This window comes from Charadrius vociferus, unplaced genomic scaffold (genome assembly GCF_000708025.1).
Source record: "Charadrius vociferus isolate BGI_N301 unplaced genomic scaffold, ASM70802v2 scaffold202, whole genome shotgun sequence".
NCBI classification, from domain to species: Eukaryota; Metazoa; Chordata; class Aves; order Charadriiformes; family Charadriidae; genus Charadrius; species Charadrius vociferus.
This window is the reverse complement of record NW_009647242.1, coordinates 1,943,967-1,961,391: the sequence shown is the minus strand read 5'-3', so window position 1 is coordinate 1,961,391 and position 17,425 is coordinate 1,943,967. Positions and strand designations below refer to the sequence as shown.

At 37.8% G+C, this 17,425-nt stretch overlaps 1 protein-coding gene across 1 annotated transcript in view; it reads right to left on the bottom strand.

Moving 5' to 3' along the window:
• The window catches only part of PTPRM (protein tyrosine phosphatase, receptor type, M), a 379,063-nt gene that overhangs the window by 161,317 nt on the left and 200,321 nt on the right, over nt 1-17,425 (bottom strand). The window contains exon 14 of the mRNA XM_009879983.1: nt 13,624-13,698. Coding sequence (XP_009878285.1) covers nt 13,624-13,698 — 75 coding nt within the window. The remainder of the gene's footprint in view (nt 1-13,623; nt 13,699-17,425) is intronic.

Sequence of the window (17,425 nt, the reverse complement as noted above, 5' to 3'; positions counted from 1 at the left end):
GTATGAATTCTGCTAATCCACATCACCTAGCATCACACCCAAGAGTTGCTGCCTCAACACTGACTCTTCCACATACTTAATAAACATTCTGTACAGCATATAATATTAAACCGTTAAGTGCATTAGCTACGACAAAAGCTGGCAGTTCACTTCTCTCTGGTTTCTGTATGATAGGTAGATTTTGATCCAGGGTAATATTTGTCTCTCACCTCATAATTACTTCTTAACTGACTTTTAACCTATCGCCACACAGGCAATTGCATTGGCATTGTGGAGAGAAAGGTGAACTGTGTGGAAGAGGATCCCAGCAGCTAGGGGCAGTAGTTCTGAGATTCATTTTGCCACTTGAAAAACTGCAAATTGTGCTTTTGGTTTTGTTTTTATGTTTCCAACAGAGATGTGGAAAATTACTACTGCAAGTCTAAAAAAATGATGCCGTGGTTCTCCTTTACTCTACTGTACTGACACATACTAACAAAATTGAGCGAAATGTAATCTTTCTTTACAGAAAAAGTGTTAACTATACAGTATTGTATCATGATATTATAGTCCTGGCATTTTATTCTATTTATTATTGTTGTTTTAACCAGTTTGTCTGACATAGTAATTTTTAATTTCTTTGACCACCCTAGAGCCTTTAAAAATATATAACTACAAGACTAGCGGAGTTTTATACCTCCAGTAAAATATCTGTTTTAATGACAGACTGCATATTGTTGCCAACAGCTGAGCTAAGCCCACTGCATTTTCCTCACAACGCAGGACCTAATGACTTACTTGGGGTGGTGTGGTTTTTTTTTCATTTTACTTGTAAGCTTTTGGTTCTACCCTTGCACACAGAAGCCTGACATTAAACCTTGCACAATAACCTCACTTCTGTTTTCTTACTGAGACCGTCTGGGCTAGTGGAGTTAGAAGAATCAAGGCCAAACTGACACACCTATTGTGGTCCACCTCTAGAAAGGCAAAAGGTCAGTGAAGAGCAATGAGTGCAGGACAGCTCAAGGGAGCTGCTTAGAAAATGAAAGGACAAGGAAATGTTTCCTGGCAGTTTAAAAAGGATTAAGGTGCTGACTTTGGAAAGTCCTTACTTGACGAGAACAAACTGGATTGCTTCCTGCCAGAAGTGAAAAACAAGAGATACACTTACAGATAAACCCCAAGGTACCACAAAACCCAGCAAAGTTTTTCCACAGGCTTCACGCATTTAATAAAGTGTAAGACAGTAACATTGTTTCTTTAATTAACTAGACTGGTCTCATTTTATTTCTCCCACTCAAGGCTGACCATAGTTGCTACCTTTTTTTTTTTTTAATGTGCTTTCTGCAACTTTAAGCTCTCAAAAGGTACTTGCTTGGTAAGTCACTTGCAATCCTTTCCAACTGTATTTCATTCACAGGTGTTCCAGCGACTATGTAATGGTTAGCTTTACCAAGCTTTAAAGTAATAAAACAGTTAGTCCAGACCATCTTAGTCTCAAGGGAAACTTAAGACTAGCTTGTTGTGTTAGTAACCAGCCCATGATTTTTTAATGCAGGCAGCGTGAATCAACTATCACATCTCAGCACCTACTTTTAACTTATTCCACACAGTAAGTCAGGAAAATGAAACATTATACCCTTGTGTGACACTTGGCGTGCAGCAGAAATCATGCAAAACGGTACAAGGCAGAAAGGAGGCAGAGAGATGCGATGCTTCTTTGGAAAACCTGTCACTAGAATCCTGTTATCCCTGACACAAAGTAAGAAGACCGAAAAGATCAGAGAACTTGGCTTTAAAGACTCTGCCCACATTCTCCAAGGAAAACACAAATCACAAAGGCTACTACCATTATTACTCTCTATTGTTGGTATGATAGTAGGATCTAGAAGCTCTAAATCAGATTGGGAGCCCCACTGTTCTAAGAACAGTACAAGCACACAGCTGAGCAACCTTTGCCACTAAAAAGCACACTGTCTAGCTGAGCTTGGCTGTAATAGGCAGGTGTAGCCGTCGTAGGTAGAAGAGGGAGGCAAATTCCCCTAAGAAAATGCATTTTGAATACTCAAATAAATGAACACTTCTATCCTTCCTGCTCTTTTAGCTAGCTGGTATCACTCAGCATTTCCAGTTAGTAACACAGTGGAAAGATATCTTCAGGAGTGATTTGAGGGACAGAGTAATGCTTTTGTGGATGACGTTGGTTAGGGTGTTCGAATGAAGTAACAAAAAGGTTCATAAACACAAAGGTAGGAAAAGTAGAGGTGCCAGAATTAAAGGGCTGGCAAAAAAATGCAGTATGACAAAATAAGAAAGCACACAAATATGTCTGTGCTACTGGTATGAAAAGAGGTACTCCACGGTGGTAGGTCCTTCTTATAAATGTCAAATGATAACAGGAATTCCAATCCTACATCACAGACTGCAAAATACACCCAAACAGGGCAGTAGTGCAAAACGTTCAGTTTTCCCCAGAAGTTTCCTCAGCATTTCTACCCCCATCTCCCCCACAACTGCAAAAAACTGTACCTTCTTCTTTAAGTCTGTGGCAGCATTACTGGTGTTACGAAAAGACACGCCAGTCCAACATGCTTTGTATTTGAGTTTCAAGTTCATTCCAGATGCCAGGATTTGTGACTGTCTTGGAGAAGACCCAAAACACATACGGATTTGTAGATGAAATGAATTACCACCCTGGCTAGTCTGTTTATACTGTAAGTGACTGGCATTCAGTCCTCATCTGCTAGCCAGCATGTATTCTGCTAACAAAGCCTTTGTTTTATTACTCCTGGTAGAACTCCAGCTAAGGGAGAAAGTTCTCCCTCCCGTTCCTCATTGTTAGCTTTCAAATCAGTGTTCCTAGTTCTCCTTCGAAAGGGCTTTTTTGTCCATATGGTAGAAGTTATGAGGTGTTGTTGGGCAGGGTATAATTTGTGACAGAAGGTGGTTTTGATCAGTATTTTTTTTCAGTTTTCTCTCTCTGCTCCATGCCTTGAATATATTAGTTTTGTAAATGCCTCAGAGTAAGGTCTGCTTTACTTCTCTTTTTACAGTATTTTTCCCTTTCTGTTACTGAATGCTTTTGGAAATGCTTATGTATAAACTGCTTTTTCCATGGGGCAGGGATTATGTTTTCTTTCTGTTTTGCTAAGCACAGGAGCCATTTAAGTGTTGAAATCGATGTATCCTGATTTTCCCTCCTATGATGTGTTAGCACTCACTAAATCTATTTTTTGAATGTCTGGGAAAGAGGGCAAACGGCATTTATATTTTCACAGGAGAGTATCTTCTCTGTAATTTACGATCATCAGTACAATACGTATTGCTATGTACAGATATTCCTTTCCTAAAAAAGATTTCTGTACTTCTACAAGACAACCGTGCTGATTTGGTCCATTGTTTATTTGGTGTTTTTTAAATGCAGGAAAAAACAGCCTTATTAAAAGATCTATGCTAAGAAGGGACTATCAAAATAAGGCTGTACTGTGTAACAATAATTATGAATTATTAATTTTGTTTGTGATATTCTTTACAAAAATGTAAATATGAGCGACAGAACTTCATGAAAAGAAATGCAAAGAACTACTTCACTGATGAATATGACTCATTTAACTGACTATCAAATGAACTGTATCTCTCACTGGTGGATGATTCATGTTGGTGCATGTGAGCTAAAAGACTTTTTTTTGTTAAACATCTGTGTTTCTGGTTGTGAGGAATAATAATATTCTTTAAAAAATATGCCTAAAACAAATAAAGTTCCCAGTTTGACATGTATCTTTTGGTCTCATCACAATTTATTTTTTAAAGTGACTTTAATCCAGGGTCCTTGGACTGGATTTTTCTGGAGATTGTGTTTTTTTTAAAAAAGGACTTACAAGAAAACAAGCAAGAAACCCTTGACAAACAGCTCATTTGCTCCCTTGCAACAAAATTACCAACCTTTCTGCTAGCTCTTTTTTTCACTTTTCTCTTAATCAAGGAAATTTAAATAATTAAAATTCATAAAAATTTTCCTTTCCAGTGGAAGCAGTTGGAATCTCTCCCTCATACTGGAAGAATTACGTCCCTACACTTTAATAGCACTGAGATCATTACGGAATGTTTAAAGCATACTCAACAGCTACACCACAACCAGAATTTAACAACAATTCTACAATATACAGCCACAGTGTATCTCCTTCTTGAAAATAAATAATTACCTAAGGAAAAAACATAAAGTCTTTGGAACCTTAAGCTTTTAAATGGCCCTAAAGGGTACCCCCCCACACCTTAGTCTATTTTATGATGAAAAAAGTCTGGTTACATATTTATAAGTACTTACTCTGTGTGGCCAAGGAAGCAGCCACAATGGTGCACATCACAGACCTCTATGACAAGAAAGGGAAAGGTCATGGCAGCATATTTGAAAGACAGATCACGCCACTGAAATAAAAGATAAAATCTTCCTGACTACTATGGAAAGAAGAAACTGGAATCCTTTACCAAACTGCCCTCTGACTCCTCAAACCACATACCACAAAGGTCAATATGACTCCATGAGACGCAAATTTCTGATCAAGAAGGTTGACTGGGAAGCAATGAGAACATACTTGTATCAAGTTAGCTGCATACATGTAGGTCTCATACTGAGTAAGGATGAGGAGGTCTGAGAATGAAGCACCAACAAGGGCTGGAACTGCAGGCATCCCAGTACTTTGAAACTTAGGGCTGGTTACCAGTTGATGCTGTGTGAAAGAGGTCCCACTTGCAGCCACTGGAAGCGTAGCAGCATCTTATAAATCTGACTTTTGTGAACAAGAAGTCCTAGAGGTATAATGTACAATGAGGAGAGCTTTTAGACCTAAAACATTTGATTTTATGGTTCTCTACATAACCTCAAGCCAATAGCACTCAAGATAGAAGAGACTCTCAAATTAGCTCTAAGGAAATGAAAGCAGTCAGTCCAGACTGATCCTGTCCATACATAATGCATTTTCTAAGCAAGTAAGAAGCACTTTCCAGCACGACCTATAGAAGTAGTGGGTAATTTACCATCACCCTCACCAAGGACATTTGAATTTCACCTATTGCTAAAGGAGACCTCTGGTTGACTCTCATGCTTTCAACACCAGATCTATTCCTGAAACTACTGAAAAGGGTCAAGAAATATCAGACATCCCTGCAAGTTTATTTCAACTATCTTCTAGAAACAGGAAAAGTGGGGATATGAAGCCTAAAGAGGACTCTGCCCTCTTTAGGGGAGGTAACATGTACTAGTACTGAGTTAGTCCCCACCAGGCAGGGAAGATGTTAAGTTGGATCAGAGTAATGTTTCTGGAGCTGACCTACTCAGGGTGAAACTCAGCTACAGGACTAGAAGTTCTTGGCATGGACAAACACAACTGTTTTATTTTCCATCCATGAATGCATGGGACACATCCAGCACAGGAACCGAGTAGCCTGAAGCTATTGGTAGGAAGTAGTGGAGTGAGGTACTGTCTCCCGATCTTGCTGCCACTGAGGACTTAAATACTGGAGCACTAATGAACAGTTCCAAATGGAAGGTGAGTGAAGACACGGTTATTTGCCATTAGGCGGAATGAGGGAGTAGGGGGGCAGGGCAGAAGGACAAAGTAGGACAGGAATCCCAGTGGTGGGCCTGCACATCCATGCATTTTTGGCCTATGCTGCCACTGGCTCATAGATGGGGCTGACGTTCCTGGTGATTTCCACTACCAGGCTCCCCAGCCTCCCTCCCCATTGTATCCCTTATGTTGGGTTCTTCAGAAATCCTTCAAAAACAATCACACTCTCAGAATTTGCTTATAATTACTCACTACCTACCTATTTTCTTGGAGGAAAGCATAACATAGCTCATTCTACGCAAAGATGAATGGAATTATACATGCAATGATGCATGCAGAAAAATAAAAATATATTTGTGATATATTTACAAAAAAAAAAAAACAGGAAAAAAGATGTAAAACTTTTTTTTTTAAAGCATTTCCACTGTTTTAGGGCAGAAAGGTTGGCTAGAGAAACTGGGAAGGAGAATCAGACCAACAAAGGAAAAATAATACCACAGAATTCTAAATCTGTCTTTGTGCCAATACAGTGTAACAATTCTTTTGTTCACATTTCAGAAGTGTTTACAGTATTGTAAATAAAAAAACCTGTCTAAACTGAAGCAATGTTAGATGGACCAAAACTCTAGTACAGGAACAAGAATAGAGTAGGCCTCCTCTGAATGGTTACCACTGGTTTACATTTCATTTTTCATATATTTCCTGTAGGTTTTAGGGGTTACAGAAAAATCTCCGTCTGTCCTATTTGATTGAGAATGCCTTAAATAGCCATTCTTCTCGTCAGTTCTTTTCATATCACTTTTAATTATCAATACATTTACTTAAAACCAGAAGCTGTCTAATTCAATGACAGCACACTGAAAAATGCAAAATATAACCATTTTGCTTCAAAAAGGTTTCATGAATACTTTGTTTGCTTCTGACCAATGACAATTTACCATTTTTCCTCCGTTTCCCTTTGTGTTTCCGATGAGAACTCAAAAGATGAAACAGAACCTGAACTACTGTATTTCCCCTCTTGTCAGACTGAAATCATGTGAGACAGCAACTCCCACTCCCTTTTATGCAAAACTGTGACTCAGCTTTCATTTGCATGGGAGCCTTCTATCTACACAAAAACTTCTTAGTGGTCAGCAATAACAGAAAATCAGATGAAAAGAAGGAAATGAAAGTTCAAATTTTGGGAAAATAAAGACTTGAAAATACACACATATACTTAAATGCCTTTCCCAGAGCTCTAAAATCATTGGCTCTTGCAGTCAAACTCCCATTACTGCTGAAAAGGACATTTTCAATACAATGTATGGGAAAGCAGGTGTTAAAATGCTATCAATAACTACAGCCATGGCTTGCATAGTGTTGAGTTATTGCTCCAAGAAGAGAAATGCTTAGATATTTATTAAGATTTCAGTTATTTCAAGGAAATCTAAACTAAGTGAATTGCTGAAATACTATTTTGCCCAAGGTAGTATGGTCTGTGTCTCTTGATTAAAGTCAACAGTGTTACTTTCCTCTTTGCTGCACTACTTTATTTAACCATAACACATTTTAACGTTCACCTATACATTAACACAGAGATAATCCATGTAATATTGCATTACACATTTGTTAAACTCTCCAGTGATACAAACACCAGATTTGCAGTTCCTAAGAACTGCAGGTTATTTTACCCACAACTGGTCCCACATTTTCTTTCAAATTAAAATTCTAATTGCTTAGCATTTTATGAATACAGTCAATAACTACAGATGGGAAACATTGAAATTCACAGAGTTTTTTTAGTTACTAATTATATCTCTGAGTTTCTCTCTCTTCCCTTGTCTCTCCTTAATTTTTCATTGTGGTACATGCAAAACACGTTCTGCTTTGAATGTAAAAATCAGAAGCTTTTTTTTTTTTTCATACAGAAATTAAAAAACATATCCTATGACATACAACCATGCTCTAAAAATTACCCACTGGTATTTTTGCTTTGTTTTATATTTTCTGCTTCTCTGTAGGTTGCTGATGATTAAATATTTTGGATTAGATGTGATACTGACCAGTACCACACAGAGGGCAGAGATTCGTTCAGTTTGTTAAGAAATTATCCTGGTCAGTTCATTCATATTTTTATTTTCATGACGGGGTTTTATGTTTCCATTCTCATTAATGAGATTAAGGAAAGTGTCCCCCCCCAAGTCCAACCTAAAACTGCCTCACAGATATCCTCATATGAAGATTACACACTGCTGAGCAAATAGATTACTTTTCAAGCTACGATGAACTGAACAGACTCATCTTTAGTAGCTTAAGTAAAATTTTGTTTCACTCTCTTCATGAAAGAGATACTTGACACTGACACTTGGAATCATATTCTTCTCTCAGCTATGGACTGGAACATTCAAATTTCCAAATCAGCTGTGTACTTGAGGGATGTAACACACCTCCTGCAACGACTGACTATTAACTCTGCGGTAACCAACTTTTAAACTCCTCTGAATAAAAGACAAACAGTCTCTATAGTGCTAAACATACCTAATTAGGTTACTTGGTGCTTCCTAAAGGGAAGGGAAAGATTGACACTTTCTTCTAGGTCATGGGATCTTCTCCAGCTATTCCGGTCCCAGGTCTGTAACACCACTGGCTCTGGCAATGAAGTGCCAGGGCAGCTGATGAACCCATACCTCCTTGGCCAACCATAAGCATCACTGGCCGAAGCAGAACTGCTGGTATGACTCTCTGCGCTTTATCCTCCCTACTCTCCTATTTATGCAAGAGCGTTGCAAAGGTCCCACTGTCCCCAACCCAACCTGTTCAGAGTAAGAGGAGATGAATGGGAGGAGGTCCTGAACCCCTGATCAGAGCCTCTGGCTCTTCTGTAATGACTCAAACACATTCAAAACTAAGGCTGCTAATTCATTTTCAGAAAACCTTGTAGGAATTCTTATTATTGTAAAATGTGAACTGGAGTACTTAATATCACTAAAAGAATCACACTGGTAACTGACTTCTAATCAGCTCAGGCTCTCTATTGTCTACAGCTGGAAAGGGCCTGTATTCTTATTAGGGGTTATTTCAGCATTTGTGAGTTGTTATCAGCATAGTTTTTAGGCCCTTTTGGTGGCAAATGTACTTATGTATAAAATCCTAGACGCTTTGGCTACATTATCTTAAAAACAGAAAACCTGACATTTGACTCTCTAATGTACTAGGAAAAAAAAAAAGGAGAAAAGGAAACAGTAGCTCCCATGGCACTCCTGTATCCTCTTAACATTTTCTTGTAACTATACTGTTTTATAGATGAAACTGTCACTGCAAAAATGACAAATATAACACATAAAAGAACAAAAATGGGCAATAAATCACAAGTGACACTCCAGCCCATTGAAATGCATTCAGCCAGTGCCGCAAAAAGCAGGAAGATTTCCTTTTGCTTTGCATTCTGCCTAGATGAGCAAGAGGACCAGAATCCTTGAAAAATCGGTACAACAGACGCTGGAGCCATCATGTAAAAACAGGCTTAGAATCACTTTGGAGAATCAGATCCATCCTCACTCTGCTTTCCTTGTCACTTGGCCTTGCAACAGCATCGTAATACGGCTTTGACATTACACCATACAGGTGCTCGCTCTCCCCTGGATAACTATACACAACTCCCACTGATGTACATGCTGTTCAGAAGTATCAAGAGAAGAATAAACTACTAAAATGGTGTATTCAACTTGCAGACAGACATATCTGCACCTAGCTTTGTTATTACAGACAGCACTGTAGTTTCAACTAGGAAATCATGGGTTCTCCATTACCCAAAATAGCACTTCAAATTTCAACACGTCAGAATACATCTAAATCAATGCCACGTGGCTCAGGATAGAAAAAAAATGAATGTGAATGTCTGGCCAGCCTCTGTTGCTATACTTCAAATGCATTACATTGTAAAGGAGAAACCATAAACACTGATAAAGAAATTACCCCAGTTCTTTCCAACAAAGTAGATAAATAGGAAAACAGTCCTTCTCAAATTCATGATGTTGGTTTTTGTGTTAATAAATAAACAGTGTTTTCAGTAATGAAATACAAATCTGGAGTAAATCCCTTGGCCTAAGAAAAAAAAATTCAGTGAAGTTGTGATTTAATCAATCAATGACTTCTGTTGATTTTTTTCACTTTTACAGTGGAATGGCTGAGAACAGAATCTGACCCAGACTATAGCAATAAATCTTGCTATATATTGAATACACATCTGAAGAAATGTGTATTTTATTATACCACTAACTTCATATGGGAGGAGAAACCAATTGGGATTATTTTATGACTGCTTTTAACATGGTTATAAAATATGCTGTTCATCTAGACCTTAAGGTATGCACGGTTAAAGTCATTTAAGCTTTAAGATTGCCACTATCTTTTTTTAAAAAGTCTTCCAAATTCTTAAGTATCAGCTATTCTACAAAGCTTCTGAAATATCTGGTTGTATCTTATTTGTATGAAGAATTTAATCTATGGAGAGTGTACAATACAGAGCTCTCCTTCCAGCTGCACGCATAATTAACAATGGATAGTAAAAAGGGCGTTATATGGAAATCAGTTTTAACAATATCCAGTAAAGTAGTGGCTGCCCCACTAAATCACAAATGGAAATATTTTCATTTAAATATAAGTAGCTCAGACATATTTCAACAATTAAGAAAATGCCTGAAAGAATGAACGCCCTAATCATAATTCCAAGCACGCTATTTTATCAGAATGCAGACAGAACAAAATAGATGAGGGCCAACTGAATAAGAAATATGGCCAATTTAAACCTATTACATGAAGTGTCTCTTACAAAATAGTGAAGCAAACTGCAAATGCTTTCAGGCTTTCTCAAAAACATCGACTTGTTATTCAACTTGAAAGTCAAGATCATATAGTCACGTATGTGATAAGTTTTTTGTTAATCTTCTACATGATTTCAACCATACTATTAAACCTTATTTGTTTATGAAAACATGGAGATGGTATCGTGAGGACTATTACGCTTCATGTATACCCTGTCTTTTCTCCTGGCTGACAGATGTTAGATGGATATTCTCCCTGTCTGTTGGAGGATAGGGTCAATTGAGCGGATTTCAAGTGAGTTACTTTTTGTAGGTTAACACTGAAAGCTAAACACTATCCCCCAAATTTGAATTCCTTAGTTACTAAGTTATTGAATCAGTGATAATAATGTATTCACTAACACTAATTTGCGTATTTTGTCTTGTAAGAATCAAAAGCACACAGTTGCCTTTACAGCATGTTATATTACACTATAACTTAAGGGCAAATACATTGTAGGTGTTTAAGTGCAACTGCAAGGAAAAGTTCCTGTTGCTACAAGCTGCAAAGGCGTACGAAAGCAAGGAGTGCCTGTCAAGATATTTAGGGCAAATAGCAAGTAATCCCATAGATGGAAGTCATCTTATTTTCACACAAAAAGGAAAGAGAAAGGAAGGACTGTGAGGAGCTAATAATGCATTGTTTATGAACTGCACCAGTAAGCTCCAGTATGAGTTGATTACAAGGGTGGAGGAAATGAGTGGAAGTAGAGTTGGCTTGAAAGCTGAGCTGTATTATTATAATCTTTCTGAAGAGGAAGACCTTTCAAAATTGGTAACAGTATTCAGCCAAGATTTTAAATTTTCATTATGCAAGAAGCATCAACTTCTCACCTGAAAAAAAGAAATCCCAACCCTGACCTCCCCACTGACAGTTATGTATCTCCTCAAATGGTATAAGACCAATGTAATTTCTTGATCTCAAATGTAATTACTTTGGTGCTGAGCAAAGAAGTGAGGCAAAGGCACTGAACAGAAAATACTAGGTACCATTATTTCACAGTTACATCTGTAGGGCTTGTGGTAACTACGGTTCACAACAGTCCTACAATTTCCACATAAAGAAGTCCTTTTACATGTAGATCCTTTCCACAGTCTGGGAACCTGTAGGACACAAACGTGGAGAGAATGTGCATCATTCCCTGCTTCCTCCTGTCCAGTCCAGCTCCTGTAAATCTCCTTTAAGAAAATCTTTGGGTTTCTCATGGATATTGCAGATACCATTATTGCTGTACTGCCCTGAAGTTGAAAAGTCTGCCTAAGGGACCCCAACAAGGTATGTCTCTGTACAAAAACATGAATCCCTGCTGCTGTCATGGGATCAACCATGTGACCGGGTGAGGATTTTTCACTCCCTATTGCAGTTGTGGCAACTGAGAAGGAAGATGCTTCTTTCCTTTTGATCACACAGTCTTTCAAGCATGAGAAGGGGTTGCAAAAATGATGAGGGGATTTCAGAGGCTTTTTGATACATTTCACAGATAGCCATAAATGTTGTTTGCAGGTATCATTTGATACTTTCTTTTTCACTATAAAAAATTAGTTTCTGATACAACAGGTATTTATTAGAAAAAAAAAAAAAGGAAATAAAGTCACAGATCTGACAGACAACCACAGACGGACAATGCTATGAGCCAACAGTGACAAAGCAACCAAATAAATACTCTGCTGGCTGTCCTATGCTAGCCATATCTCCATTCTTTCACTGTTGACTACTATAGCCATCTCCTTCTTGTGGAACAGGTATATCTCCAGTGCTTCCTGTGGATACCCAGTTTTGCATTAAAACAAATAAAAAACAAAATAAGAGAAGAAAAACATTTAATTCTCCATACGGAAAAATATAGAAGCTTGTTTGAATCCTGTGATGAAGAAACCAAAACTTGTTCAAGGATGTGGAAGAGATGCTCTTTGTTCCTCCAAAGCTTTATTTGTATTCTCAAGTAAAAAAGAATTGAGCTATAAAAATGTATGTGGACCGAGCTTCTGACAAGCAGCCCTAACAAGAACAAGCTAGTACTTCCTGGCACCATCTAAATACGTTATTCTGGTTAGTTCATATGTTATTACATAATACAAATATACATGCAACAGTTTTGTCTTGGTTGACATGGCAACTTGGGCATTATGGATAACTCAGCTTTGTTATTATAACACATACCCTAGAATTAAGAGCTATAGCAGACATGCCACTAATCCTCTTATCTTAAGCTGAATCATTTAACTGTCTCTTATTGACTATAGCAGTATCCAGATGCTAAGCATCTGAACTCCACCTCATCCCTTAGGCACCATGGTAGCAACATTTACACGCTTCCCAAGTAACTTTTCCAAGTAATTTTATCATGTGCTAAATGCTGATGGACCAGGTCTAACTTCCACTGTTACATATTCCATCAAACTCACCTTAAATTTTAGAGTTTTTAATGCTTTTTGCTCCTGTTTGAAAATAAAAAGGCTTCCAAACCCCTTAAAAGCTTTATGCGTTTATTTTCTGACAAAATGAATCATTTACCCTAGTTCGTAAAGACTTTCTGGTACACTCTGAACTGGCCTTCAAGCCACACACAGCCTAATAATTGTCTCATGTACTGAGTTTACTTTTACAATTAGATTTAAAAACCTTACAGTCTTGTTCATTCTCCTATGTCACATGCTAGGTTATCTTGTTTTAATCCTAGAACTCATGTATGACATAATTAAAAAGGAATCCATTTTATTTTTTTAATGTTTTGCATATTGAAATGTAGCCAGAAAATATGATCTTCCCAATATTCTGCAGTAAAAAAAATAATCCATTAATACAAGGTCTTTGTCCTAAGTTACACATACAACTCTTGAGCCTATATTATTTAGAAATTCTAGTGTCTTGATCTAATAACACAGAAAAAAATAAACAGGTACACAGATATATATCTATATTCAAACTGTCATTTAATTTACGGATGGAGCAACACTAGGTCTCTTTACAACATCAGGCTTGAACGAACATTCCACAGATCACACACACAATGGGCACATGCAGCGGAGTTGTGCGTACAGGGATGTGCGTGTAAGTTTTGGTGCCAAGCACACAATTTAATTTAATGTAGCTGAAGAAACGTTTATAAACAGAAAGAAACTTTTAACATAGAAAACTATTTATGCGCAGAGAATGAAGAAACTGTCAGGGAAAAGGAGCCAAAGAAAATGAGACAAAATGGGCATGATGACTTGTCTATACTTGAACATCTGACCTGTTAGTTGGTCGTCGCCTGCAGCAGGGGCGATGCGAATGTATGGTGTTGTAAGCTGAGTCACGATTATCGCAGCTAAGGCAAAGGAAGATTTCCAGGTCAGCATGCATGAGGGAAAAAAAAGCCAGACTGAAGCTAGGCCAGCAAGAGGAATCTTGGTCAATAGTTTATTGTCTGAACTTCTTACAAATAAAAAGCAAAAAAACTCCCACAAGTTCCTTTTCATCTTCAGTTGTTAGTTTGGTTATTCTGCAAATTAATAAGCTTTTGTATGTGACTTTCATTCAGGAAGAGGACTCAAAGCATGTTATTTACATATAATGCATTAGAGGAAACTGGAGACTCTTTGGCTCTGCTAGTCACAGCACTGGGCTTTCTAAGTGAAAGTTAACTGCTTATTCAGATTACTCTGGTATTAACCTCTCCAGGTGATTTGAACTACTTTCACTTTTTGTTTTCTTATTTCGCATTAGTACTTTTTTCCGATAATTCTTTTTTAAGATAATTTTCATGTAAAATATGTTTGAGCTAGCTAGGATTCATTTCTCTTGTATCCACTTGGGTCTCTGTTCTGAAAATGCACACACTACACATACACTTAACTTTCAGCATACAGAGGATGACCACTGAGAGTAGGCACACTTTTAGATAGGCATGTTTGTAACTGTTTGAGGTCTGAGTTTCATGTTCATGTTTTGTCACTAAGACAAGAAAAAGATGAAAAACCTGGATCGTTTGTGTGCCTGAAATATTCAGACTTTTCTGTTGGAGCTGTAACAATCACTGACTGGTATAGATAACTATTACCATGGCTCACATTAATAAAATCTCTTATTTCTTTGTTTGCCAGCAGTTCTAGGATTGCCTCTAAATGGTTAAGCACACTATGATACATATATATTAAGGACTATAAAAAAAATTAAAAGGTCAGATCCAACATGATGCAGCTGGAGAATGATGCAAAGAAAAAATATTGGAAAATTAAGGACAAAATTATATGAAAGATCACTCATTTACATAGAACAGCCTGGGTGCTATTAGAAATGTGGCAACGAGTGAGGAAAATAGATCATCTACCATCTGCAGACAATTAAACTCAAAACTGCTGCTGCATAATATTTTGAAATATCCCTCTGCAACACTGAAATGCAGTGTTGATAGTAGCTGCTAGAGTACTGTTGCTATTGGATTTAAAATATTATAATATCCTTTTCTCTCTCATAATTAATGAAAGCCTTCCAATACTGCAAAATTAGAACAATAATGTCTCTCTCTTGAGAACTGGAATCCTAGGAGATAATCAAGATGTTTCTATCCAGACAGTATTGTAAGTCATATCAGGAAATATAGTCTTAATATAAATCACAAAACACCACAAAGTTGATAGCAATAAACTTGGAGGAGTTTTGGAATGTTTTCAACTTCGTCTGCTGAGATTTTGCAGTCATTTAGCTTGAAGAAAGAGTAGGTATATGAAAGCCATATTTCAAGCAAAATACGACAACCTTTATTACCAGCGGTACAAAAATCTCTTCCTGATTTTTGTTTGTTTGTTTGTTTAATTATCTTGTCAAAAATAATTGCAGTGGAAACCTGCAGTCTCCACGTTTGTATATACACCAAACAGTCACAGAGGTCCTAGAAGCCTTTCTCTACAGAAAACTAAGATCAGAAGACTCCTCATCACATGCTCTCTGACCCTTCTCCTAGCAAGGGCCGTAGCAAAGGTTTCCTTTGACTTCAGTAGAAGCAGGAGCAGAACTTTCAGCTCTACAAAACGCAATATTCTGATCCTAAATTACACTCACAACCATTGCAATCAGGATTTTTATATGATCTCTGAAAGAACACATTTAACAGAGGTTTAATTTGTAAAAATGTAATGGTCATGAAACAAGAGCATTTTTTAAAATGTTACGAATTGAAGTTGTTTAAAATATACTTGATGGAATAAGAAAATATTATCTAGCTACTGACCCTACACACACATTTCACCCACTAGAGTTAGACTGTACTTTTCTAACAAGAAGCTAGTCATTATGATTATAGGCTTTCCAGTGCATTTGGCTCTGATCCAGTGTCCTGGTTTCAGCTGGGGCAGAGTTAATTTTCTTTCTAGTGGCTGCTGTGTTTCAGATTTTGTATGAAAGGAATGTCAATAATGCATATTGTTTCAGTTGTTGCCCGGTGATGCTTGTATCAGTCAAGGACTTTTTTCAGCTTCCCATAGAAGCTGAGAGGGATCATAGACAGAACAAGCTGGACAATGGAAAATTCTATACCATAGACGTTCAGTATATAAATGTTCATGTTCAGTATATAATTGTTGAATATACAAATGTCCATCATCAGCACATAAATGGGGGTTGGCCGGGGGGTGGGAATCAGTGATGACCGCTCAGGATGGGCCGGACAACCAATTCACCAGGTGGTGTGACTTGTGTTGTATTACTTTATCTTGTATATTCTTTACCATTATCATTATTATTATTATTATTGTTACTTTCCTTTCCCGTTACTTTTCTGTTAAACCGTCTTTATCTCAACCCACGATGTTGTGGGCTTCTTTCCCCTCCTCTTCTCCCTCTTCTCCCCTGGGGGAGGAGGGGAGAACTGAACAGGCGGCTGTGTGGTTCTAGCTGCCGGCTGGGGTTAAACCATGACATCCAGCAACAGAGTTTAGTGTGTCCCAGTTGAACACACATTGGACAGAAAGCACATACATTATTCCGGCTGACATCAACTGGAGTGAAAAGTGAAGTACCCACTCATGGGTTCTGCTGGATCTGGGGCAAGAACATTCCGTATCTTTACATTGCACTTATTAATTTATTTTTATTTTAACAAAAAATACAAGAGCATGTAGTGGGCCATGGAATGAACACTGCAAAAATCAGACTCTGAGTGATCTTAAGGTTTCAAGGGCACCGATGACTTTTAGATTATCTGGATTTGGGATAATTTAAGGAACTACATCTAGCAAATGGTATAGCTATGCTCATGTCAGGTTCTGAACTCTCGTATTGGTCCTGAGGGCAGACTTCAAACAGGCTAACCGCACGCCCTCAATACAGACAATGAGGTGGCTTGGCCAAGCACAACGGGCTCAGTGGAGCAGCTTGGAGGTTGTCTTGGGTGACTTGGATCCTAGGAAGGGCTGCCAACATGCTTGGTGCAATCCTCAAATTCCACAGGAATGGAACTGCAGAAGCTTTCTGCAGTCAGGGAATCAAGAAACAAGCCAACAGTTGGCTGCCCTGTCATGGTTGTTTTACAGGGTATACTTTATGGCTCAGGCATTTACCCAGTAAAATACTTACATGCCTACTTTAAGACAGAATAGTTGCAATGTAGTCAGTGAGATTATTCTTTGTGCTCATAATTAGGCACACTAGACTTGATTAGGGCCTCAAAGCATATGGTTTCCCACATACATATTAAATTCTAGAGTATGTCTGCTAACTCCAATGGCCTACACAAGGCTGTATGTATTTTCAGGATCGGACCTTAATTTAAAAGAAAATTGTACCAGTTTTTACAGGAATGGCCTAAAGCACTTCCTTTTAGCTTTAAAAAACACCCAACTCGAACTTTTAAAGATAACAGAAGCCCAGAATAAAAACATTGCAGAAATTATATTAGTATATGAATACTAGATGTTGTGGTGGAGAGTGTTTGCAACCTTTTTGTAAGAAGCACTGTAATAGATTGACACAAAGAGCACATGATAGAACTTAAGTAGCTTACTGTCCAGTAGCTATACTGTAGTCATAAAATTCAGTGTCTGTAAGAGATCAGGCGC